A 24,932-nucleotide genomic window follows, 5' to 3' on the forward strand; every position below is an offset into this window, starting at 1 on the left:
CTCGGCAACCTCGGCGCAGTGAGCGCGGGCGGCCAACCAGGGCCAGGGGGCAGTGGCGGCTACTGTCCGGCCGGGTTCCCGCTGCTCCCGGCCCCCGCTCCGGGCCTGCCGCCGGCGCTGCTATGGGCAAGAAGCACAAGAAGCACAAGGCCGAGTGGCGCTCGTCCTACGAGGGTGAGGCGGCGGCGCTTTGTGACGCGCGGCGGGCGGGGTCCCGGGCTCGGGGGAGGAGTTCCGGGCACGCGGACGGGGGTCCTGGGCACCGGGCGAGGTCCCGGGCACCGGGGAGGGGTTCCGGGCACGCGGGAGGTGGTCCTGAGATTTCGGGCAGGGAACCGGGCACGCGCGAGGGGTCCTGGTAGAGGGTTCTGGGCTCGAGGCTGCAAGCCCACTCACCCCGGTCCTGGAGACCAGGGAAGCGTCTGTGCTGGCTTTTGTGTGGAGCTAAGGGAGAAGCTAGGCTGCCCTTTCTCCCGCCTTTCCCTCCCTCTCCCTTACTCCCGCAGCAGCTCCATGGGTGTCAGCGGGCAGCACGGGCGCCTGCAGGAAGTCAGGCGAGGGTGAACCGCAGTGCTGGGGGTTTCTAGGAGGGAGATCGGGCTCCGGGGTTCCAGTTCCCTCTTAATCCATCTTCTTGAACGAGTGATGTGAACATCCCACAGGGCCTCCTCTGGTGAGGACACCGTGACTTGAAAGGGACCTGAAGCTCCCTGTGGAGGGAAAGGGAGAACAAGGAGGCAGTGACATGCCGCCACTGTGGTCTTCCCTTCCGTCTTTCCCTGGTGGTTGGCAGCCCCGCTGTACTCCTCAGGGCGGCCTTTACCTCTTAGCACCTTCATGTCTCACCTGGCTGCGTGGCGTTTGCACCTGAGCACGCGGGTGGAACTCAGTCTGTGTCTGTGCAGATTATGCCGACAAGCCCCTGGAGAAGCCCCTGAAGCTAGTCCTCAAAGTCGGAGGAAGTGAAGTGACTGAACTCTCAGGATCCGGCCACGACTCCAGTTACTATGATGACAGGTCAGACCATGAGCGAGAGAGGCACAAAGAAAAGAAAAAGAAGAAGAAGAAGAAATCCGAGAAAGAGAAGCATCTGGACGATGAGGAAAGGAGGAAGCGAAAGGTAAAGGAGCAGCGGCAGCGGCGTTGGCCCGGACGCCCCCCACGAGGACCCCATGGGGAGCCGGGTCACAGGACCCAGGCAGAGTGCGCCTGCGTGGCTGGAGGAGGGGAGGGGTGTTCCGTTGGTAGCAAAACGCAAACCGCTGAGGCCAGCAGACTCAGTTCCAGGATCCTGGGTGTGCTGTTCCTCAGCGGACCCTGCGAGGGTCTCCGTGAGGAGGGAGCCCGGCTTGAGGAGGGTCTCGGAGGGGGTTTCCCTTAGCTCTGTCCCTCCCCTGAGAACTGCGAGGGGATTGGGCAGACGTGTCTGGATCCCACCTACTCGTGCCCTTCTCACTCCCTTGACTCTGCCGCCCAGGAAGAGAAGAAGCGGAAGCGAGAGAGGGAGCACTGTGACACGGAGGGAGAGGCTGACGACTTTGATCCTGGGAAGAAGGTGGAGGTGGAGCCGCCCCCAGATCGGCCAGTCCGAGCGTGCCGGACACAGCCAGGCAAGGGTGGACCTTTAGAGACTCTCCTGGTATTCACAGCTCGTCATTGTAAATGAGGGTCGGCACCGTGTCCTCTTGCTTTGGGGAGAAGCATGGGAGGGAGGAGAGCTGGTATTTCCAGGGCCTCATCCCGGGTGTCCTCTGGATCTGAGGTTTCCTCCAGTGTCTCTGAATGTCTAGAGCAAGGCTTGGCCAGTTACCACTGGTGCCGTTAAGTTTTGTTTTGTAACTTATTGTTACCTAAGGATGGTTTATATGTTTTTCAAGGGTTCGTTAAAAAAAAAAAAAAGGCATGTCTGCAGAGAGCAATCATATGTGACCCACAAAGCCTGGACTATTTTTTGTCTGGCCCTTATGTAAAAAGTTTGCCAGCCCTGGGTCTATAAGTTTGGTTTTATCTGCACTTAGCACCCAAAGAGAACAGCATCAGAAGAGTAGCCCCACATGGGTCAGACTGGTGAGAGAGATGCATGTCAGTGAAAACGCAGGTAATTCCTCTTGGGAAGAGGGGACCTGAAACCCCAAATGATGGGTCTGAAGTTGCTGAAAGTGACCATAGGCTGAGACAAAGGAAGCTGAAGGCCTTCAGTAGAATTTCTGTCATGGGCACCGTCTGCCAAGGATGGCTTTGGGCTGGAATTTCCAGCTGACAAGGACTTGCCCTCTGGGTTCTCCTTGTCCCCAGCCTTCCTGTGCACAACTCACAGTGATGAGGCGTTTGTACTTAAGACAAGGGGTGTCTCTTCCTGGCACCTCTCAGCATCTAGTGGTTCCTGGATTATAGGGAAACTTAGACAGCTGGGCTTTGGGACATGGGACATCAGGGAGTGAGGAGGCTAGTGCTGCAATCATTCAGGCCATCAGAAACCATCTGAGCCCTGCTGGCTCCACTGAAGGAAAGTTCTGGAAAGCTAGTGGTCTTCTGAGCTTCTGTGGTCATTTGGCTCTTCAGGCACTTTCTTTTTTTAATTTATTTTTGAAACGTGGTCTTGCTGTGTCCCCTAGGCTGGAGTGCAGTGTCGTGATTCACTCCTGGGCTCAGATAACCCTGGGCTCAAGCGATCCTCCCACCTCAGCCTCTTGGGACTACAGGCATGCACCACCACACCAGCCATTTATTTATTTACTTTTTGTTGAATTTTAAGGGACCTCAAGTGAAATAATAATCGGTGAATATAGGATCAACCCTTATGTCCAGAGCCTTTGTTCCGTCCTTCATTCCTTGTCTAGAGCAGTGGTATGAGCCGAAAACATTGATAAGTGATCACCGTACATTGTTGATGTCAGGGCTACCGGTTATTATAAGGGGTTTTTATGACTCCTGCTGCGGGGAGGGGGGTGCCCTTTCCCACCCAGCTGAGCTCTGTGGGAGCCAAGGCTGAGTTGGGTGTATCTTTATATCCCTAGTTCTTGCTGGAGCTTAAAATGCTGTGAGACACCATACAGACAGATACTGTGAACTTGGAGCTGTCTAATGAAGGGATACCAAAGTCTTTGTATTCAATTTTTTTTTCCTTAAATTGTCAGCCGAAAATGAGAGCACACCTATTCAGCAACTCCTGGAACACTTCCTCCGCCAGCTCCAGAGGTAAACCTGGGCGTTTCTGAAGAGCCTGTGTCTGGGGGTGTGTGGTGTCATCTTTTCTGAGGCCTTGTTCCCCACCCCAGCCCTGTCAGCTGTGAAACAGACCCTGCACCTTCTCTTGGTGACTCCCACTCCACTTCGGGGTGGGCAGGAGGAGCTCATGGACTCGGTAGTGGCTCACTCTGAAGTCAGAATAGGGTGAGGGAAGTCAAGGCTAGAGCTGGGACACTGAGCCGCCAGGATGCTTTGGGGGAAATTTTTATTATGTGTGAAATACTTATCACAATAAATTAAAAAACCCTGGTAATTTTTATATTTTTAAGAAACAAAATTCGGTCACTTGTATCCAATTTTTGGATTGTAGAAGATTTTGTATCATTTAGAAATCTAGATTTTTCCACTTTAAGATATCTTTGCTTTCAGAAAGGATCCCCATGGATTTTTTGCTTTTCCTGTCACGGATGCAATTGCTCCCGGATATTCAATGATAATAAAACATCCCATGGATTTTGGCACCATGAAAGACAAAATTGTAGCTAATGAATACAAATCAGTTACGGAATTTAAGGTAAGTTACTTTCATTGCCCGAAGTAATTGTGGCATAGTTCTGTGTATTTATGTCTCGTGAAGACTTCATTCAACGTAGGTCATTTCTAGTTTTTGAGCTTTCACAGGTGTTTCTGTGTTTGGGTGTTATTTACAGACACAGCATTAAGGAAATGATTGGTCATAAACATTTTCTTTGTGCTTTGGTTTAGAAACTAGGCCAGGTTTCACGCTGTTTCTTTTCTATGTTACTGCACTGGCGTAAATAGGACATGTTTCAAGCAATGAGGTGTCCGGTGTGGCACAGTTTGAGACTAGACATTTTTTAAAACATGCTTATTTTTAATTCTTGATTTTGTCTTATACTAATTGAGCAGGTAGTCTTTTTAGCATAGTAAGTTTTTTTGTCTCCTGAGTACTTTGCTCTTAACTCTGTTTCTTGCTACTGGCTATGAGAATCAGCAACTGCGCATTGTTTTTGCAACCCAGGGGAAGAAAGTAAAATAGATGCTTGATAAATTGGCATTAGTGTAGTTTAGAAAGGCATTAGGTTTCTCTCTTAGGTTCCATTCCGCTTGGGAAAGCTTGACTTTTCTATTTTCATTTATTTTACATTTACTGAAGGGTTTGCTGACTCCCAGAAACACAACAGAACAGACTTAAAGGAGAGTGGGAGAAAAGGAAACTTGATGAGAGGATCAGGCAGCGCCTTAGGGCAGATGTTCAGAGCACTCCATGCGCTAAAGCCCTCGGTATTCCCTGCTCTGGGCCCCAGTCTGGCCATTCCTAGCAACAAAGTGAGAAGGGGAGCAGCACTCACTCCATGGAGTGTCCGCAGTAGAGTCTTGCGGTGGGGTCCATGGCCTCAGGCCAGGCCCTGGGGCCGCTGGCTCCAGAACCGGGGCTTGGGGAGGGTCCAGATGGCACATTCTCAGTTAGGGTGGCCGGCCTGTAGGGCCATGCTCCACCCTGACGTTGGTACTCACCTGTGAGAGGCCTGTGCTGGGGAAACTGATTATGATAATAAAATACTGATATTTCCGTATTTTTACCATAAATTACAAAATAAGGCTCTCCTTTTGAGGGGCAAAGTCTTTTTCTGATAGTTTGAGGGAACTATTTGGTGACAGAATTTTAAATTCTATTCTGTGGAGAAATTCTAGTGATAGAGGATATCACTGTGCCCCGTGCTTGCCTTTATCTCTCGACTTTGACTTGAAAGAATCGGATTGTTGCTTCTTGTTCCTATTTCTGTTCTGGAGAAATGCAGGAAGCGCAGTAAATGCTCCTTTTTCCTCGCACGGAGTTTGTATGTGATGCTTAGAAGTTACAGGCTTGGCCAACTCTTCATTGTAACATTTTTCATGCAAGACTGACGTGCAACTAAGAAAATTTCTCTAAGTTCTTAAACATTATTTTTAGAACAGAGAGCCCAGTTGAATTGTTTCCTACTCAATTGTAGCTTTTTCCTTTTGGTCTCTTGACAGTCATCTAGGGCTTTGCTGTTGTCTGTGGCATTTCAAACTTGGTAAGTCTTTCCTGTGTTCTTTTCAGGCAGATTTCAAACTGATGTGTGATAATGCAATGACATACAATAGGCCAGATACCGTGTACTACAAGTTGGCGAAGAAGATACTTCACGCAGGCTTTAAGATGATGAGCAAAGTAAGAAACTCAGTGGCAGCAGCGAGCTACGGAAAGCAGGGGCTCTGCCCCCCGTCGCTTGTGCCCGAGGGGAGCCTCACAGTGAACACATGCTCCATCCACCCGCCACCCTCATGGTGTTGCCCCCTTTGCTTTAGGGTAGATGTCCCCGGCCGCCCTCTCTGCTCATGACCTAGTTGTGACGTCTCATTTAGGGTTGGTGGAAAGTTCCGCATCTCTTGTTCTTAAGCCTGGGTGTCAGTCTTGCTGGATGGCAGCCAGCATTGCGGGCTTGTTTTGCGTGGCTACCTCACTGAATCCAGATGGGACATCCTTGTCTTCCTTGGCCATCCTGAGTGGCTTCCCAGATCTGTGCCGTGAGCCAGGCTGCATGCGTCCCACGTAGGTGAAGGTAAAGGGGAGGCGCGGTGCCTGCCGCACTCTGGCAGTGGGTCCAGCCCCCGCAACCACCTCCCTCTGCTCTGCGTCGAAAGTTAGCTCTTAGGCTAGGTGAGGCTGTGACCATCCCCATCCCATCCCATCGTCACGGCGCCCTGGCTGTGAGGGAGAGGTAAATCCCTGCTGCTCTGTCCTTTCTGATTCTAGGAGCGGCTGTTAGCTTTGAAGCGCAGCATGTCGTTTATGCAGGACATGGATTTTTCTCAGCAGGCAGCTCTTCTGGGCAATGAGGATACAGCTGTTGAGGAACCTGTCCCTGAAGTTGTACCCGTACAAGTAGAAACTGCCAAGAAATCCAAAAAGCCGAGTAGAGAAGTGATCAGGTAAAGGCTGTGTGGAAACCGCGTTTGCTTTTGGAGTTGAGCACCACAACCAGGAAAGCAGGTGCTTTGTGGGGGAGAGAGAGTGAGTGGGAGAACGGATGTCATGTCACTTAGACATCCTTGGAGGGGCTTATTCTAGCAGGAGGAGTGTGGTCAGACGGCGCCTCCCGCCCACCGGCCACATGCACTCTGACCCAGGTGTGGTACCCTAGCCTGTCCTCTCACCGCTGCCCCTGTCTGCTACTGACTGGTGGTCTCTGTCTCCACACGCCGTTTGTTAAGATCACCGGCCCCTCCCTCTCCTGCACACCACCGGCTGGCAGCCAAGGCTGTGCCCTTGTCCCAGACTGTGCCACACAAGCAGGCCCACTTTGGGCAGCCAGCATTGGCAGGGGGCTTCTTTCTTGCCATGGGGCAGACGCCCACCCCAGAACTGCTCACTTCCGTGTCTGTGTGGATGCTGGAGTGGAGCAGGTGCAGCCCGGTGGTCAGGAAGGTGTGGATGCTGCAGGGGAAGCAGGTGAGGACTGCAGGCCGCAGCTCCCTGTAGCTCTGCTCCCTCCCACAGGGAGCAGCTGACTTGGGTGGTCCATCAGGGAACCTTCTTCCTTTTTCTCTAAACCCCACAGTGGTTTTCATGGGGCCTCTCTGTCTCACAGTGGCTGAGCATTGAGATCTGTCAAAGTCTGTCGCATGTCATTCCTGTAGATGCTCCTCCACCTGCCTGAGGTGGCCGCCTGATAGGACCAAAGAAAGCTAGAGTATCTCCAGGGACCTTAGAGGCTCCGAGAGCACTTACCATAGCCTGCAGTGGGCAGAGGCGCCTGGCACAGACCCTGCTTCGTCACATGTCACTTGCTGAATGCAGGCCTCAGGGAGTGCGGTCTTGGGACATCCGTCCTCGTGGCCGTGTGTCTGACAGCACTGTGGCTCGCTGACTTCCCATTGTCCTGAGAGGACGGTGGCCTGTTGCCAGCCTGGGACAGATCAGGTTTGAAGGATGGTTTCTACTGAAGCGTACTGCTTTTGTGCCGTCTTGTGGAAAGTCAGGGACCGTCTGGAGTTGGTGCTGAATGTCCTTGAGGCCATTCTGATGGTCATGGCCCTCCATTGTTTGTTTCCTTCTGACAGTGTATGTGGGACTCGCGTGGATTTAACAGGTGGGGCAGCAGCAGTGCTGGGCTCGGTGCTTCTGCTCTGAGCAGCTCCCTCCAACAGTCAAAAGGGAGAGCCGTCTTGAGACCAGCCCCTCAGGTCCTGCAGCCTTGGCTGAGGAGACGGAGGGTGCTCTGCGGCCAGAGCGTGTTGCCTGGCAACGGCCAACAGTCTCCTCAGGTGGTCTCCCCACGTGCAGTGTGTTTCCCACGCTGCTGCCATGCGAACACTCGCTGCGTGGTTGGCTGGTGGCTGTGTCTGACCTCAGCCCCCAACTCGAGTGTGCTGCTGGCCTTCAGGGTTAGGGATTCATGGCCGCCCTTTGCCGCCTCATGGTGGCTGAGCATTGAGGGGGAATTGAAGCTGGTGTCGGCCAGCATGCTCGGCCGTGGGGGGTCGTGTCCTGGCGGACCTGCCCCAGGTTGAGTTTGGGTATTTCTGGTGCTGTGGCCCCACCCTTGCCTGTGGCATCCAGGCCCGTTAGATGGATCCCCAGCTGTCAGTCTGCAGTCGGCAGAGCGTGCCGAGCTCTGGCCCTTACCTTCACCTGGTGTCGCAGAGTGTGCATCGGCGATGGGCTCACGCAGCTGCCTGAGTGGAGCCCTCCCGCGGAGCTCATGGGGCTCTGACTCCTGTGTCGGGTTGCCAGGTTGGCACTGTAGCTCAGGCAAGGCCAGGGCCGCTGTCATGGGCAGGGCTTGCCCTCGGTCTGCACCTGTCCCTAGGCCATTCAGACCCACACCCAGGCAAGTGCCCAGGGTGGAAAGGAGCCTACTCGCTTGCTTCTAGAACCTTCCACACTCCTTGGGTGCTGCAGCCTGCGCCCCTCAGCTGTTTGAGAACTGCTTCAGGTGGAACCTGGGGCCACTTGCTGACGTCCTTGTGTGTTTTTCTTGCCACCCAGCGGCCACAGCAGAGGGGGCTGCTGTCCATCCAGCCCAGCAGCATCAGACCTCAGGCGAGCGGCCCCGCCCATCCTGCAGGCCTTGCTGTGAGCCCTGCGTAGTCACGTAGTCACGGGCGCTTTTCCAGTCGCTTTTCTGATGAGGGCTTTAAGGACTAACCAGTGCGTGCATCTGTTATTTTGTTGCTTTTGTTGTTAAAGTGACTGCACTTTAACTGAGTTTTCACCGCGTTGGAAAACAGGGAGTCTGTCTAGTTGGCTTACACTTACTCTGTATTTTAATACAAGTGTCTTATTTTGTTGCTTGGTTAGGGTGAAAGGGATGCTTTGAGACCTGAAAGGAGATAGGTACGCTCTGCCAGCTCTGTGTCTGAGGGCAGGGTCACAGAGGCTGGGTTAGGTGCCAGTGCGTGGGGCGCAGGTGCGCAGTGGGGACGCTGCCTCCAGGTGACTTGGTTGTCCCCACCTCACAGCTGCATGTTTGAGCCTGAAGGGAACGCCTGCAGCTTGACGGACAGCACCGCAGAGGAGCACGTGCTGGCGCTGGTGGAGCACGCGGCTGACGAGGCTCGGGACAGGATCAACCGGTTCCTCCCAGGCGGCAAGGTAGTGCTCTCTGGCCACCGAGAGAGGGTGCTGCGTGGCCCCCGACTCTCCGTGTGCCTCTCCCTCTGGGTTGGTGCTGTGTGATCCAGCACAGCCACCGGGATCCAGAGGTCAGCGTGGGGCCCCGACGGGAGGCCTGGGTCAGACACACACAAGGCTGGTCTCTTCAGTTGGAGTCCGGGTGCCTCTGGCAGGGCCGCTGCTGGTGTTTCACGCATCATGGAGGCCTCGTGGTCACTGACCTCATTTCCTTGATGGAGGCCCTGCTGCAGGCTCATCCTTCTCTTGGAGTGAATGCTGACTTCTATGTCTCTGTCACTGGGTGTTGACGTGAGGCACCGCCTCATGTTATTCCAGCGGGGACTGGTGTTGGATCCACAGATGGTCCATGATAGGCCACCGACCCTGTTCCCGTGGCTCCTGCCACAGGTGGTCTGTGTGGTGGTGGAGCCCACTCAGCTGACTGCACTCTCCTTTCTGGCAGGAGACGTTCTAGACCCAGTGTCTCCAATGGAAACAGCACAGGCTGTCTGCAGTCTCAGGCTTCCTACTAGCCCTGATAAGAGAAGTAGAACAATGCAGGTGACATTAATCCCGGCAGGTTTTATTTCACCTCTATATCCAACGTTTTGTTTCAACATGTAGTCCGTAGAAAACGTTAACTTGAACTATGGTTTTTTTTCATAGTGAGTCTTCAAAATGCACATGGGGTGGGATGTAAAGAATGCTGAAGTGGGGGCATTTCAGAGGTGTCTGCTTCTGTTTGCCTGCGCCTGGTGGGAAGTTGCAGTGGTCTGCGTGGCTCGTTTGCTGGGAGGTTGTGGTCTGCGTGGCTCGCGTGTTGGGAGGTTGTGGTCTGTGTGGCTCGTTTGCTGGGAGGTTGTGGTCTGCGTGGCTCGCGTGTTGGGAGGTTGTGGTCTGTGTGGCTCGTGTGTCAGGAGCTTGTGGTATGCGTGGCTCGTGTGTCGGGAGGTTGCAGTCTGCGTGGCTTGTGTGTTGGGAGGTTGTGGTTTATGTGGCACGCGTGTTGAAAAGTTGCTGTGGTCTGCGTGGCTTGTGTTGGGAAGTTATGGTTTGTGTGGCTCATGTTGGGAAATTGTTTGCATGGCTTGCCTGTTGGAGATTGTGGTCTGCGTGGCTTGCACTGTAGTTCTTTTGGACAGCCTTGTTCTGCACTCTGTGCTTCAGCCCTGGAATTGCCACATTCTCCAAGGAGCCCTGGTTTCTTTACTAGAGAGCCTTGTTTAGAAGCCAAGAGCTGGGTGCTGGGTGAAGCCCTCTCTGCAGAGAGAGTTGGGAAATGCCTGTGCACGTGTCTGCACCACATATGTGAACACTGTGCAGACGGATTCTGTTGGCACCTGTGTTTACATGTGTTGAAAACTTTTTACAGTGAAACTTCCAGTTCCATCCTGCACTGTGGGTCCACCCCATTTCTTCCCTTTCAGTTTTGTATCTGCACCCTGAGGACCTGACTCCCTAATCTGTGTATCAAATCCGTGTCCCATTGTACCTGATCTTCCACCTCTCCCCCAGGGCCCTGGCCACCCTGTGGGCTCTGATACTTTGCCTGGATCGGCGGTGGGAAGCTGCCCCCACACAAACATCTGGCTCCTTTCAGGCCAGGTGGCTGCCCTGCCCACAGCATGGACGTGACCCTTGCACTGGAGCCCAGCCAACCCCTGCGTGACAGCTGTCTTCCCCCTTGACCCCCACATCTGCACACACCAGTGCCTCCTCTGCCTGGATCCTCCTGATGGCCTGTACACAGAACTGGGGTGGGGGTGGCGGGTTTTTAAATGAAAACCAGTACCGCACATGCTTGAGAGCCGGAGCTGCCTGCCGTCAGGGCAGTGCCATGCTGACCTGCCGACCATTCCATTTGTCAAGGCTCCTGAGCAATTTTAAATGCTTGTGGGTGAAGGTTTTTGTTTCAGCTGTTCCCCCTTTAGCAGGGCCATGGGGAGCCTAAGAGTTCTCCTCGTGCCTGTGTGTACTCTGCTGTTGCCGGTGAGTCAAATTCCAGGGAATACCGTGTGGGGCCCTCTGGTGTTTGTTCTTGGACACACTTGGTTTTACCCCCATTAAGCCCTGCTTGCTGGCCTTCGTTTCATTTGAGCTGCGCTGCCCCTCCTGAGGGACAGACGCTCAGGCAGTGCTTCCTTCCAGATGGGCTATCTGAAGAGGAACGGGGACGGGAGCCTGCTCTACAGCGTGGTCAACACGGCCGAGCCGGACGCTGATGGTGGGTGCCCGCTCGGGGCTGGCTTTCTGCTGTCTGTACACTGTTTTTCGGGCCTCCATTCATGTTCTGTGATGAAAAGCCAAGCCATTGGCCAGGGGGCAGCATGAGAAGCTGCCCGGCTTCCCGTCCCTGCGCACACCCCGACGTGACACGTGCTCCGAGTAGAGGCATGGACGGCTGTCTCGCAGGGCTGGGGTGCTGGTCAGACCTCGGTCAGGGCTCCTTGGGAGCGGGGGGACTCGAGCCTCATTCCTGAAAAGCTGGCGAGAGGCCTTTAAGGCCGAACCTCACTAGCATCAGGAAGGGTTCACACCCCGAGCTTTGTCTTCAGCAAAGACCAGAGTGCCGGCCCACCTTGCTGCTTGAATCTGGAAAGCAGTCTTAGGAAAAAAAGAGCTGTTACATGATTATGTCCAGGACAGTGTTGAAGGATGGCGCACACTAGGCCTGTCCAGCCCGTCAGGGGCGCTTTCTTGGCCTGGAAGTAATGAAGAGGCTTGTCCTTTGAATAAAAGTGTGACGCACTTGAGTTTGAAACCACGCACAGGCTCACACGAGGAACACGCAGCCCGGCAAGGGTTGCCTTTAGATTTTCCGCTTCCCTCAGTCTCACTCGCATGCCTGCTGGTGGTCTTTCACCCGCTCCAACATGCCAGTGTGTGAAGAATATAAACTGGCTGATCTATTTAATCTCCAGTTTATTTTCATAAAGAGGATAGACTGTTGATCCATATTTAGCTTAAGAGAGTGTTGAGACTGAGGTACCGGTTGGGAACTGAGGAACTCCTGCTCTGATGCCACGAATGGTGTGTGGATGGTGACTTGAGCGTGGCAGACGTGCTGTCAGATTCATGCGTTCCGGTTGCACACGCCACCATTTCGCTGTTAGAGCACATAGGACAAGATTTCTTCTTGGAGTTGTTGAGTGATCTATTTGAAAATGTTCTCAAAGTATTGCTGGTGTGGTGGCCTAAGATGTGATATTTTTTATTGTGTTGACTTTGGGGTGATAAAGAAATGAAATTGAAATGCAGTTAGTTTTGAGAATGGTAGTTGGCTTTTGCAAATTCATTTTCAGGTGATCATTCTAAAATCCCTCCACTCCCACCAATCAAATCCACTGTGATGTGGAAGAAAGGGCTCGTGGCACTGCACGGGGCACCGCGTTGGGGTCACGCCTGCCGCTTACGGCCCGCCATGTCCGTGTTGCAGAGGAGGAGACCCACCCGGTGGACTTGAGCTCGCTCTCCAGTAAGCTGCTCCCAGGCTTCACCACGCTGGGCTTCAAAGATGAGAGAAGAAACAAAGGTAAATCCATAGTCCTGTCCCAGGAGCCGGCTGGAGCAGGGGTTTAGGGGAGTGATGGCAAATACTGCTGATGCCTGCTTCAGGGTTTCCTCACTCGCCTGGATTCCTATTTTCACATGGGTAGGATTGAGATCAGTTACAGTGACAGGAACAAAACTTGTGTTGGATGGTTTGCTGGGGACACACACAGCGGGCACCTTGGTTGCATCACTGGACTTCACGTTGGTCAGTGCTGTGCCGTCCTTGTGTTTCTGTCCCTGTCGCGTTTACTGAACATCCTGTCGGGGATCAGAATGTGTGGCCCCTGGGCCTCGGGTCTGGCCTGTGTGTTCTGTTCTCCATCTGCACGGCTGTCTCCTGGCTGTGCTGCTGCTGAGACCTCCCGTACGGCCCCACCTTCCACTTCTCCGTCTGCTGGGTCCCTTCTGTGCAGACAGCTGCGTGGACGCTGTTCCTGCCGGCCCTTTCTCCTTCAGCCACTCACACCATCTGCTAATGGGATAGCTCCCTCAAACCATGGCCTTGGCCCAAGAGCTTCCTTCTTTCTGGAATGTTCTTTCCTCCAGCTCCAGGTGCTGGAATTCTGCCTGGTCTGGGTCTCCTGTTAAAGGACCCGGTCCCTCCACAGGGAAGGATCCTCTCGCCTTGACCACTTGCGTTCATCAGCCCCTGCTCCCCGCTTCCTTTTGGGGCTCTTATGGTTGATACTTTTTTCGTTGTGTTTGACACACTCCTCGTTCTCATCCTCTAACACAGTTGTCAACCGCAGCACTTCTGTCCCTGGGGGCGTTTGGCAGCGTCCGGAGACGTGTTAATGGTCCCGGTGGGGTGGGGCGTGCTGCTGGCATCTGGTGGGGAGACGCCAGGGGTGCTGCTTCACGCCCTATGGGACTCCGCACAGCACAGCTGGTGCGTGTGCCCCGCAGAGAGAGCTGGCCCTGGGCAGGCGTGCTCCCTGCGGTGTGTGTTGGTTGGGATCCTCCACACTGACAGACGGTGCCCTCTGCCCACGTCTCCACGCAGCTCTTTTACTTGTGGAGCTCACCTCTTTGCAGAGAGCTCATTTCCCTGCAGTCTTTGGCCTGCAGAAGTAAAACGAGGGTGAATTACACCCCTGCTGGTTACTAACACATGGAAAACTTACACTCAGGAGCGAGAATTTTGTGGAGAGCAAGTGAGGCGAGACTGGGGTGCTGACTGCCAGCCAGGCGGTCCCTCAGCCCCTGCAGAAGCAGGATGGGGCCTGCACACCGAGTCCTTCCAGTGAGCCCAGTGATGCTGTCTTTCTCCTCTTCCTCCCAGTCACCTTTCTCTCCAGTGCCACTACTGCGCTTTCGATGCAGAATAATTCAGTATTTGGTGACTTGAAGTCGGACGAGATGGAGCTGCTGTATTCAGCCTACGGAGATGAGACAGGCGTGCAGTGTGCGCTGAGGCAAGTGTCGGCCCCCGGGAGCCCTTGGCTGCCGTGCGGCTTGAGCTGCATCCTGGTGTGGGATCCAGAGCCCCACATGTGTGCGGGTGGGGGAAGAGCCATCCCGCGGCCGTCCAGATGGCAGCTCAGGTCTTCCTGTTGCTTTCCGTCACCCACCCAGGTCTGCCACAGGCCAGTCCTGAAATTTGGGTAACTCAGAATTGCAAGGCGGCGGCGATCAGGACGTAGCTTGTGAAGGGGTTGGGGTGTATTCAGCGCACTGGATGGTTTTGAATTGTGTTTCTTAAGTGACTGTGCCACCTCAGGCTGTAGTGACAAAGTGCCAAAGACTGGGGTCACAGTCCTGGGGGCTGCTGTCTACCATGAAGGTGTGGGCAGGGCTGGTTCCTCCCGAGCCCTCTCTCCTGGGCCTATAGGGGCTGTCTTCTCCCTGTGCCTTCCCAGAGCCGTCCTGTGTCCTCAGCTCTCCTGGAGACCCAACCGTTGTGCAAGAACCCTGGTCATATTGGATCAGGGCCACCCTAATGGCCTCATGTCACTGCAGTTACCTCTGAAGGCCATAAAGGCCTCAAGTATAGTCACATTTGGAGGCACTGGGGTCAGGATTTCAACTTGCAAACTTTGAGTGGGAGACATAGTTCAGGCCGTGGCAGACTAAAGTATAATAACAAAAATCACAAATGTAGTAGCTGCTTTTCCATAGAATGTTGTCATGTGTATTTTTTGTTTTCTGTGGCAAAATAAATGTGGGTCACTCTTGTAAAATTTTGGCAGTTTGTTATAGGGAAAGCAACTTAATTTTGCTAGCCTCTAAGAAATGGAATCTTGACATCAGGTCTTCATTTTATTCCAACAAGAATGCAGAATACATTTGAAAAATAAATAATCCAGTTAGCGCTTCATAAAATAAGTGAAAACATGACCCCGATATTTGTGTCAAAAAAGGAAGTAAACGTGGAAAATGAAGAGGAAATTCTAGTAAGAGACGATGGTGTCATAACTCAGAAATTAAAGAGTTGGTCGCTGCCTGCCCTTCCGCCAGCCCTCACCTCACCCCTGCTGTGGGGCCTCTGCCCAGCCTGGGCCAAGGCCGCAGCTCCCCTGGTGCCATCCTGTCCGCAGTTGGCTCCCCTGTCCACAGATCCTGGCTCTTTCAGGACATCAGTCATCTGTTGTCCATGTGGTGCGTCATCAGTGGACTGTGTGCACCCCCCGCCTTCCCCGGCTGTGAGCTCCCCCCGCCTTCCCCGGCTGTGCGCTCCCCCCGCCTTCCCCGGCTGTGCGCACCCCCCCGCCTTCCCCGGCTGTGTGCTCCTAGAACGCGTCAGGTTCCATGTTCTGTGAAGAAAGATCATTCTGACCCCCCTGCCTTGTGGCTGCAGGGAAGACACTCAGAAGCACATCTTCTAGGGCCTGGTGTGGGCTGTGTGGTCCCTCGCCAGCCTCGGTGCACAGACACCCAGATCCTCTGCCCCCGAGCGCTTTTCCCGAGCACACTGCGAGTGCTGAGCTTGGCCTGGCCTGGGCTGTGGGTGTTTTAACAAAGACGTGGAGTCTGCTTGTTGCCTCCTGTGACCGTGGTTCAGCTTCTGACTGGCAGCCGTCCCTGTTCCTCTCTGCGAAGGTCTTTGGAGTCTGGGGAGCCCTTCTGAGGCCCTTGCTTGTTGCTTTGATTCTAAGACTACGCATTTTTGTTCCTGGCCTACTTTTTAAATTGTGTTATATTTTACTTTTTAAGCTGTTTCATTTATATGGCCAAGAGTCAGGATGATGCTAAAAGGAGAGCCTTGGAAGTCTCGGCCCACCCCTGCCCCACGTGCCCCTTCCTCCCCGGCAGACGCTGCCCGCCACCGTGCTTCCGTCCACACCCACTTGTGTATTTAAACGCATAACTAGTGGAAAGATAGGAGTGTGCTTTTACAAATGATAGCGCAGCACGCGTGTTTCTAGGCTGTGTGTGTGTGTATTCATGCTGTTCTCCCCCTCCCCCTCAGAGATCTTTTTAACCTTTTTGGGTCATGGACCACTTTGAAAATCTAATGAGAACTATCAGCCACTCCCCCAAAAATACCCACTCTGGGAGGGTCACAAGGGACTGAGGAGCTACGCTGGCACAGCAGGATTCTGTGATCAGGGCCGCCGCGAGGGCCAGGCAGCAAGGGCGTGGCGTGGAGCACACAGCCTGCCTTTCAGCATGCTTCTCCTGCGGCCCCTCTAGCCTGCAGGAGTTTGTGAAGGATGCTGGGAGCTACAGCAAGAAAGTGGTGGATGACCTCCTGGACCAGATCACAGGTGGAGACCACTCCAGGACGCTCTTCCAGCTGAAGCAGGTGGGCTGCACTCGCACTGGGGAGGGGCAGGTGCCCTTGGGGTGCTGCTGGTGGGAAGAGCTTGCGGTCTGACCAGGCTCTCAGGGATGAGGAGCTGTCGCAGGGACTCTGCTGCCGGCTCCTCGTCAGGATCTGCGCGCTGCTCTGCACGGGCGGGCGTGCCCCAGAGACCGTGACTGTGTGCTGCTCACCACTCCCAGCGCACTTCGTAACTCTCTATTCCCATCTTCATCTCTCTGTCGCTTTCCTTCATCTTGAAGAATTTAAAAGAATACTTCATGTAGTTCAGGCTTACTGACAGTGAACCCTCAGCATTGGCTTGTCTGAGAGTCTTTATTTCACCTTCATTTTCCCTGGGTGTGGAATTTTAGATGATCTTTTTTCCCGTCTACTGTAAAATACGTTTGACTTGCATCTTTGCTATAAAAAAGCATCTGAAGTCATTCTCATCTTTGTTTTCCACATGTGATGTGTCTTTTTGGCAAACTGCAGCTCATAGGCCAGATCTGACCTGCAGTCTGCTTTTGTACAGGCCACAAACCAAGAAAGTCTTTTGCATCTTTAAAAGGCTGTTTAAAGAAAAAAGGAAGAAGATGCTGCAGGCAGCGTGCGCCTCGCAGAGCCTCGGCTACTCCCTCCTGGGCCCTAGGCAGGACAGGGCGCTGGCCGGTGCTCTAGGAGCTTTTAAACCTTTATCTTTCTTTATCAGTGATTTTCAGCATTGTATTTTCCAGGTTCTTTGTGTTCTACATAGTATTTGTTGTTTCTTGGATCTGTCTGTAGTTTTCATCATATTTGGAGGATTTTTAGCCATTACTCAAATGTCATTTTCCACCACTGCCTCTTCCTCCTCCTGCTGGACTGTGGCACGCTGAGGACAGCTCGTGTTATCTCACATGGCACAGGCACTGCTGCTGCACCAGGCAGTGCAGATTAGTTGCTGATGCTGTGGGCTAAGTTCACTAACGTGTTCTCTGGCCACACCTGAACCTGTTATCCCAGTTCAGTTTTCAGTGGTGATACTGCCTCTCGCTGCTCACCGCTGGGGCTCTGTTTGCTGCTTTTGTGTATCTTCTCTTCTCTCGTGTTATGTGTATGTTTTCCCTTACATCCTTGAGCAATGTTCATCATATTAATTGCAGATGCTTTTGAAGTCCTCAGTCACTGACTGTGTCACCTCTGCCGTTTCTGGTTCTGTTTCTCTTTGCCACTTTGCTGCACTTGGAGCTGTGGGCCTTTGTGCACGCACCTGGTGGACAGTCCAGACCCTCGCTGTCTGATAAAAAAGCACGGTTCCCATGGCCGATGGGAAATTGGAATGTGGCCAGTCTGAATTTAGATGTGATGTGTGAGCTACAAACTAGATCTTAAAAAACGAATACAGAAAGAAACGTAAAAATATGAGTAACGATTTCTTACGGCCTACATGTTGGAATAAACACATTTTCAATAAATTTGTCTAAGTAAAATGCATTAGTTAGTTGAATGTTAAGAGTAATTTTAATGTGGCAGCTAAAATTTTAAGAGCTGGGTACAGTGGTGTGCACCTGTGATCAGCTCCTCAGGGGGCTGAGGTGGGAGGATCACTTGAGGCCGGGAGGTGGAGGCACCTCTGCACTCCAGGCAATAGAGCAAGACCCTGTCTCAAAAAAGGTAAAGAAAGCATTGAGAATGCGGTGTGTGCTCGCGTTATGTCTGCTGGGCAAGGCTGATCTGGGTTCTTGCCCTCTTCCAGAGAATATTGAGGATCATTTTGGCAGTTGTTACTTGTGGATGTCCTGATCATGCCGGGCTTATCTGGGGTGGGTCCGGGGCAGCCTTATTCTAGGGTTCGTGTGGCCTTAATCCTCAGGAGTGGCCCTTTGGCGAGCTCTTGGGCCCTGACTTTTCAGCGCAGTCTCTGCTGTGGGTGGAGTTCAGATGAGTCTCTGTCCCGCGCAGGCTCTGAGAACGTTTGGCTCGTGGCTCCCGAGGAGTGGTCAGTCCCTTGACCGCACGGTTTCATCTGTGCTTGTTACAGGCGAACTGGGGTCCACGTGCCTGGTGCAGGAATCCCAGGCACCCACGCCGAGGTTTTGTTGTGGTAGAAAGGAGACGTGTATTTGCAGGGCGCCAAGCAAGGAGGGCCAGGAAGCTCGTGGGTAAATCCACCGCTGCAGGACTCGAGCTGGTCTTAGACACCTGGTCATATTCCAGGTGGAACCCACCAGGCCCTTTTTACCCTAAGCTGCCCACAGGATCTAGGCACATCTTTTTTCTTTTGTTTGAAGCCACCCGAGGCTGCTGAAACAGCGTCAGCGTCCTCTCTCTCTCTCCTCTCCATCTCACCCCGTGAAGTGCTCTCCCGGGCACACGGTCCTGGCGCTGAGGAGTGGGCTGGCCGTGGTTGGGTCAGTGGCTGGTGATGAAGAAGCCTTGCAGGACCCCCAGCCTGAATCCATGACGATGGCGTGACTGGGGAGCAGAATTGGCAGAAGTGCACCAGCCATTTTTACGTGTGTGTAATGTCAGTGAATTGTCCGTTTCTATACAGTCGCTCTGGAAAAACTAGTTTCTCTCCTCATTTACTTTGCAGAGAAGAAACGTTCCCATGAAACCTCCAGATGAAGCCAAGGTGAGTTTTTGAACATGGAAGGGCGAGCCTAATGCTAGGATTCCTGTAGGGAAAGTTGTGTCCAGCCTTTGAGGTGGGAAGGACTGTGTGTACAATGGCCTTTAGAAACGGAGTCCGTTTCTGATCAGTGAGATCAGGTGTTTCTCCTGCTCTTTTCATGACTTGAGGTGAGTGGTGTGAAGCGCAGTACGTTCTCCCAAATTCAGAAATGGTGGTTTCAGAGCGGTTGGCCCCGCTGGGTGCTGTCCTCATGGGACACCCTTGCAAGGGGTGGGCAGGATGGGCCTGCTCGGGACCTGCTTGGTGAGTAGCAGGTGTCCCAAGCACAGTGGGCTCTGGGGCCAGTGTTAGCAGGGCAGTGCTGTGAGCCCAGACTGCTGCGCCTGCCGATTGGCAGGCGTATGTCTCTGGGAGTCAGCAGGCATGGGCTTTGGTCTGAGGTCCCTGGAAACCTGGAGAGACCCCTTACCATCTGTCCGAGGGCAGAGGCCGGGCTGCCGGGAGCTGATGAGAGAGTGTGTGTTAGTGTGGCTGTAGTCTAGCCCTGAGGACACGCCTTGCTGGGAAAGGAAAGGGAACGTGGTGTGCTCTGTGAAGCGCCTGAAAAATAGTGCCTTAAATTCCGTGTGTCTTCCTGTTGCATAATGTCCCTCCCCAATTTCTTGAGCCCCAAAAAGTTAGTAAAGGATTATTAGTTCGCATTGTTGGTCTGAGTAGGTTTTCCTTTGATGTGGATTTGCGTCATGAGCTCAATCCTGACAGTCCCTTGAACAGCAGCTGCAGTGAACACGGTTGTTCTTGTCACTTCCTGAGGGGTGGATTCACGTTTAGCAAATAGAGTGATTTCAGTAGCGAGTATTAACTAACATTTCGTTTTTCGTTTGATGTTTCATTTGCACCTGATGCGTGTCTGTCCCCCCAGGTTGGGGACGCCCTAGGAGACAGCAGTGGCTCTGTTCTGGATTTCATGTCGATGAAGTCGTATCCCGACGTCTCTGTAGATATCTCCATGCTCAGCTCTCTGGGTGAGTTGTAGCAGGGGCTTTCCCCCGCGACCTGGTGAAAGTGTGAGAGAGAAAGAAAGCACTTGGCCTCCACCTCTTCTCCCTTCCTGACTAGACAGGATGCAAGGAAAATGTTTTGTTACAGTATTTGGTGGTTGTCCCAGGTTTTTGGCCCATAGCTCCTAAAACCTTTGGAATCTCCTGAGCGTTAAGTGTCTTTTTTAAGCTCATGAGTAGCGTTGCAGCCCCTGGGTAACCTCAGGATGGGGTCTGGCCGATCCCCAGTGGCTGTGGATTTCATCAGTGTTGCCTACCACCTCCATGAAATCCCAAAAGCTGGGGTTCCCTTGGGAGCCTCCTCAGTGCTGGATGCCTGGAGGCCCTGGGAAGAAGGCAGCCCCTTCCCACGGGTCCCCCTTTGCATTGCTCCTCAGTGCTGGACGCCTGGAGGCCCTGGGAAGAAGGCAGCCCCTTCCCACGGGTCCCCCTTTGCATTGCTCCTCAGTGCTGGACGCCTGGAGGCCCTGGGAAGAAGGCAGCCCCTTCTCACGGGTCCCCCTTTGCATTGCTCCCACCTGGGGCTGATCCGTATCCTGGGTGCCACCCCGCATAATAAGCCGAGTGTTTCAACAGAAGAGTCAAATTCTGCAGAGTATTTAGAGAGATTATTTCTGAGTGAAATAATGAAGACCGTGGCTGTGACATGGTCCCAGGAAGTCTCAAGAACATTTGCCCAGGAGGGCTGGGCTGCAGCTTGTTTTGATGTGTTTTAGGGAGACAGAGGACATCGGTCAGTACGTGTCAGGTGTTACATTGGTTCGTTTTGGAAAGGTGGGACAACTTGAAGTGAGGAACTTTGGGTCATCGGTGGATTCAGAGATTTCCTCATTGGCGTTTGGCTGAAAGGGTTAAGCTCTGAAGAGCTGAAGTCAGAAAGAAATGTGCGTGCTTAAGATAAGGGTTTGTAGAAGCCAAGGTTCTTGTCACACAGATGAAGGCTTCAGGTAGCAGGCGTCAAAAAGAATAGAGTAGATGGCACATGTCGCTTATCAGGCCCTGAAAGGTACCAGGTTCTTAGTTAAATCTCTCCTGGGTCAGGAAGAGACTTGGAAGGGGAAGGAGATTCTCTGTAGAATGTAGATTTTCCCCATAAGAGACAGCTTTGCAGGGCCATTTCAAACTATGTCAAAGACATATATTTTGAGTTACAATACTCAGTTTCTTTCAGGGCCTGCCATCCATCACGTGATGCTGTACTGGAGTTGGATCGGAATGTGGTGTCTTATTACCACAGAGTCTGCTTTGTCAGCCTTAAGATTTCTGTTTTCATGTTAATGCTGGTCAGCTGTGCCTGAATTCCAAAAGGGGGATAATGAGGCAGGTCCAGTCCTGCTTCACATCATGGCCTGAACTCATGTTCTGGGTTGACTTTGGAGTGCCCGTAGCCTAGAGTGGGAGTCCGTTCAGTCCGTGGGGCTTAGCATTTTATTTTTCGTTTACAGATGTTTCCCTGACTTCTGTGAGTCACTCTAGCAAATTCATAGAACTCAAGTAAGGACTTGTGGCAACGCCATTTGGTAGCTGGTTAGTCGGAAGCACAGACCACAGCCTGGGGCTTTCGGTTGGCATCAGCCAGTGGGGTAGTCCTGGAGACTGAGCCCTCACCTGGAAGGCTGCCTGTGCAGCGCCTCCCAGCTGTTCTGACCTCCAGCGGCATTTGTGGAGCCTGGATCCATGGGTCCCACTGGTTCCCATGGTGACATTCCACCTGTCTCCCCTGGCTCTGTTCAGGCACTTATGGCCATGATTGATTATAGGGGATGGGCGCCAACCGCAGCAGAGGGACAAGAGCGTGGGTGACGTCCGAGGGAATCCAGCGTGAGCCCCAGATCCGCTCCCAGCAGAGGCACATGGGACGTGCTTAATTCCCAGGAGTGAGCTGTGAGAACACGTGTGAAATGCCCACCAGGGAAGCTCATCAGAGGCTTGGTGCCCAGGGTCACTGGGGTCTGGTCACAGGGCACCCCCTTGCCAGGCAGGTACCAAAATCCAGACCCCAGAGGGAAGGTGAGCTTTAGCATAAACCGCTCTGTGCCTGTCGTTGGAGCTGTGAACAATCCCTAGCACGGTGGGGGGGACCCCAGACGCCAGCCGTGACTGGCCTCGCCTTCCAGGGGACCCTGGCCCCAGGCTGCTGTGACAGCACTTTTCTGCACAGCGGCTGTTTTTCTCAGCGCTTCTGAGATTTTGACCTTATTACTACTTTTCAGCAGCTCGGTGCTGAAGTGCTGTGGTGTGTTAGTCTGTCCTCACACTGTTGTAAAGAACCACCTGAGACTGGTCATTGGTGAAGAAAAGAGGTTTAATTGACTCACAGTTCCTCAGGCTGGCTGGGAGGCCTGGCTGGGAGGCATCAGGAAACTTACAGTCATGGTGGAAGATGAAGGAGAAGCATGCGTGTCTTCACATGGCACAGCAGGAGAGAGCGCAAAAGGGGAAGTGCAACCAGATCTCATGAGAAGTCACTCACTATCGTGAGAACGGAGAACAGCAAGGGGGAAATCCATCGCCATGATCCTTCCACCAGGACCCTCCCCTAACATTGGGAATTACAATTCAACGTGAGATGTGGGCGGGAGTACAGAGCCAAACTAGATCATTCTGCCCTTGACTCTTCTCAAATCTCTTGTCTTTCTGACATTGCAAAACACAATCGTGCCTTCCCAACGGTGCCCCAAAGTCTTAACTCATTCCAGCATTAACTCAGAAGTCCAGAGTCCAAAGTCTTATCTGACACAAGGCAAGTTCCTTCTGCCTGTGAGCCTGTAAAATCAAAAACAAGTTAGTTAATTCCAAGATACAAATCGGGTACAGGCCTTGGGTAAATAGACCCATTCCAAGAGGGAGAAATCAGCCAAAACAAAGGGGCTGCAGGCTGCAAATCTGAAACCCAGCAGGGCAGTCATTACATCTTGAGGCCCCCAAATAATCTTCTTTGATTCCTTGTCTCACATTCAGGCCACACTGATGTGAGGGATGGGCTCCCACGGCCTTGGGCAGCCCCGTCCTTGTGGCTCTGCAGGGTACAGCCCCTGTGGCTGCTTTCCCGGGCTGGTGTTGAGTGCTTGCAGCTTTTCCAGATGACATGGTGCAAGCTGTCAGATGTACCATTCTGGGGTCTGGGGGACAGTCGCCCTTTTCTCACAGCTGCACTGGGCAGTCCCCCAGTGGGGACTCTGTGTCTGCCGTGAGCTTGTCCACTCAGCTTCCAGAGCAATTATTGTCCTGAGCAGAGAGGTCAGATCTGGATGGGCAGTGCACTCCTGCCCTTAGGGTGGATGGGCCGGCTGAGCTTAGCTGACGTCGGGTCTTGTCCTATTTATACAGGGAAGGTGAAGAAGGAGCTGGACCCCGACGACAGCCATTTGAACTTGGATGAGACAGCCAAGCTCCTGCAGGACCTGCACGAAGCACAGGCAGAGCGCGGCGGCTCTCGGCCGTCGTCCAACCTCAGCTCCCTGTCCAACGCCTCCGAGAGGGACCAGCACCACCTGGGTGAGACGCCCCCACCCACGCCACATCCCCAGAGACCCCAGCACGGTCAATGTGACGTCTAGACAAGGTAGTGGGCAGCATTTTCGTTGTGGAAAGGCTGGAGGCTGCAGAGGCAGCTGTGCTGTTGTGGAGGTCGGTTTCCGCAGACTCCTCAGGTCCCAGCCTCAGGGTGCAGAGCCGGAGCAGGAGCTAGGATGCTGGCCTGGCTGCACGCTGGATTACAGGCTTTCTGCCAGATTCCGTCCCCAGTTGTGTCCACCCCTGTGCCCTCTGTGGACCCTGGTTCCAGTGTTTCTGCTGGAGAGAGAGCATGGCTTCCTTGGCCGTGTGTCCTGTAGGGGTGTTGGTGGTGGTGGGTGGGGGGTTTGTTCTCACGTGTAAACACTGAATCACTCCATCGACAGAGTTAATCTTGACAGTTTTTCAGCTGCAGAGGTTTAGCTACAACCATCTGGAAAAGGACCAGTATTTCGATCCCATTAACCTTACGATCAGGGTGTTAACTAAACAGTGCATGGAGCAAGCTCTGGAGGGCTGTGGGTCAAAGTCTGAGGCCCCTGATATCCCAGTGTGACTTTGAGGAACTGCCCTGGGGTCTGGGCTGGGTCTGAGGGACTGCTGGCCGAGGAGCTTTCTCTCCCTCAGGAGCGGCATCCGTGCTGTGTGCCGGGTCAGGGCCGACCCCTCGCTCCAGGGTCTCCACACACAGCCCTCCCTGGCAGGGAGTGAGAGGTGCCCTTGTGTCCTGGGAGTCCCTGAGCCCTGGCGGTGGGTCATGAAGCAGACATTGGGCTCCAGGAGCCCCACGTGTGCTGTGGGTCTGTCCTGTATGTTAAGTCCTGTGTTCTGAAAATTGCAGGAAGCCCTTCTCGCCTGAGTGTTGGGGAGCAGCCAGAGGTCACCCACGACCCCTATGAGTTTCTTCAGTCTCCAGAGCCTGCGGCCTCCACCAAGACCTAACTCTAGACCACCTGCAGCTCTTTTGTTTCATTTTTTTAGTTTTAATTTGCATGTGTAGAGTTTTTGTCATCGGACAAGGACTTTGATCTTCCCCCTTTGGCATGCGGGAAGCAACCCTGGGGAGGTAACGAATTGTCTGTGGTATCATGTCAGCGAGAGTCTCTGCACAGCCCCGTGAACCCAGGGGAGTGGAGTCATGCGTGAAGGGCGTATGGCCGGGCCACAGAACTGTGTGCAATCTGTGTCCAAATATCACGTGTGGCTCCAGCCCTTGTTTCTGCCAGTGTAGACACCTCTGTCTGCCCCCCTGTCCTGGGGTCGCTCTTGGGAGGCACAGGCATGGGTGCGTCTGGCCGCCTTCTGTATCAGTCCCGCGTGTTCCTCTCATCGTTCGTGTTTCCCAGGCAGGCCGTGGTAGGGGCCTCGCAGGGGCCAGTGGGGAGCGCAGGGCCAGGCTGGGGTGAGGAGAGCCCCCCCGTTTTCTGTTCATTTGATGAGCCTGAGAAAGGAGTGCTTCTGCCTGCCCGTTACAGTGGAGCGTTCCGTGTCCATAAAACGTTTTCTAACTGGATGTGTCTACTGGGTGCCCGTTCATATTAGTCTTTGCAAAATGCCATAAACACAGCTCCCAATCACAGGACACAGAGC

At 53.5% G+C, this 24,932-nt stretch overlaps 1 protein-coding gene across 8 annotated transcripts; it reads left to right on the plus strand.

The window, feature by feature from the left end:
- Positions 1 to 6: 6 nt before the first annotated feature.
- Positions 7 to 24,855, plus strand: LOC105464576 (bromodomain containing 9). 8 transcript variants are annotated; one of them, XM_071099147.1, is made up of 17 exons: positions 9 to 174; positions 906 to 1,120; positions 1,478 to 1,610; positions 3,138 to 3,198; positions 3,619 to 3,763; positions 5,297 to 5,407; positions 5,993 to 6,168; positions 8,701 to 8,833; positions 10,370 to 10,459; positions 11,003 to 11,078; positions 12,291 to 12,386; positions 13,689 to 13,821; positions 16,040 to 16,151; positions 18,727 to 18,765; positions 19,688 to 19,790; positions 23,157 to 23,324; positions 24,184 to 24,855. In XM_071099147.1, the coding sequence occupies exons 1-17, from the start codon at positions 123 to 125 to the stop codon at positions 24,282 to 24,284; spliced, it is 1,944 nt and encodes a 647-aa protein (XP_070955248.1). In that variant the 5' UTR covers positions 9 to 122; the 3' UTR covers positions 24,285 to 24,855. The 8 variants fall into 8 exon arrangements, with proteins under 8 accessions (XP_011710885.1, XP_070955248.1, XP_011710879.2 ...); XM_011712577.2 differs by lacking the exon at positions 10,370 to 10,459 and having other exon boundaries at positions 1,478 to 1,658; XM_011712579.2 differs by lacking the exon at positions 10,370 to 10,459 and having other exon boundaries at positions 1,478 to 1,658; positions 6,053 to 6,168.
- Positions 24,856 to 24,932: the final 77 nt, after the last annotated feature.

The sequence above is a fragment of the Macaca nemestrina genome, chromosome 6 (genome assembly GCF_043159975.1).
Source record: "Macaca nemestrina isolate mMacNem1 chromosome 6, mMacNem.hap1, whole genome shotgun sequence".
Lineage (NCBI taxonomy): Eukaryota > Metazoa > Chordata > Mammalia > Primates > Cercopithecidae > Macaca > Macaca nemestrina.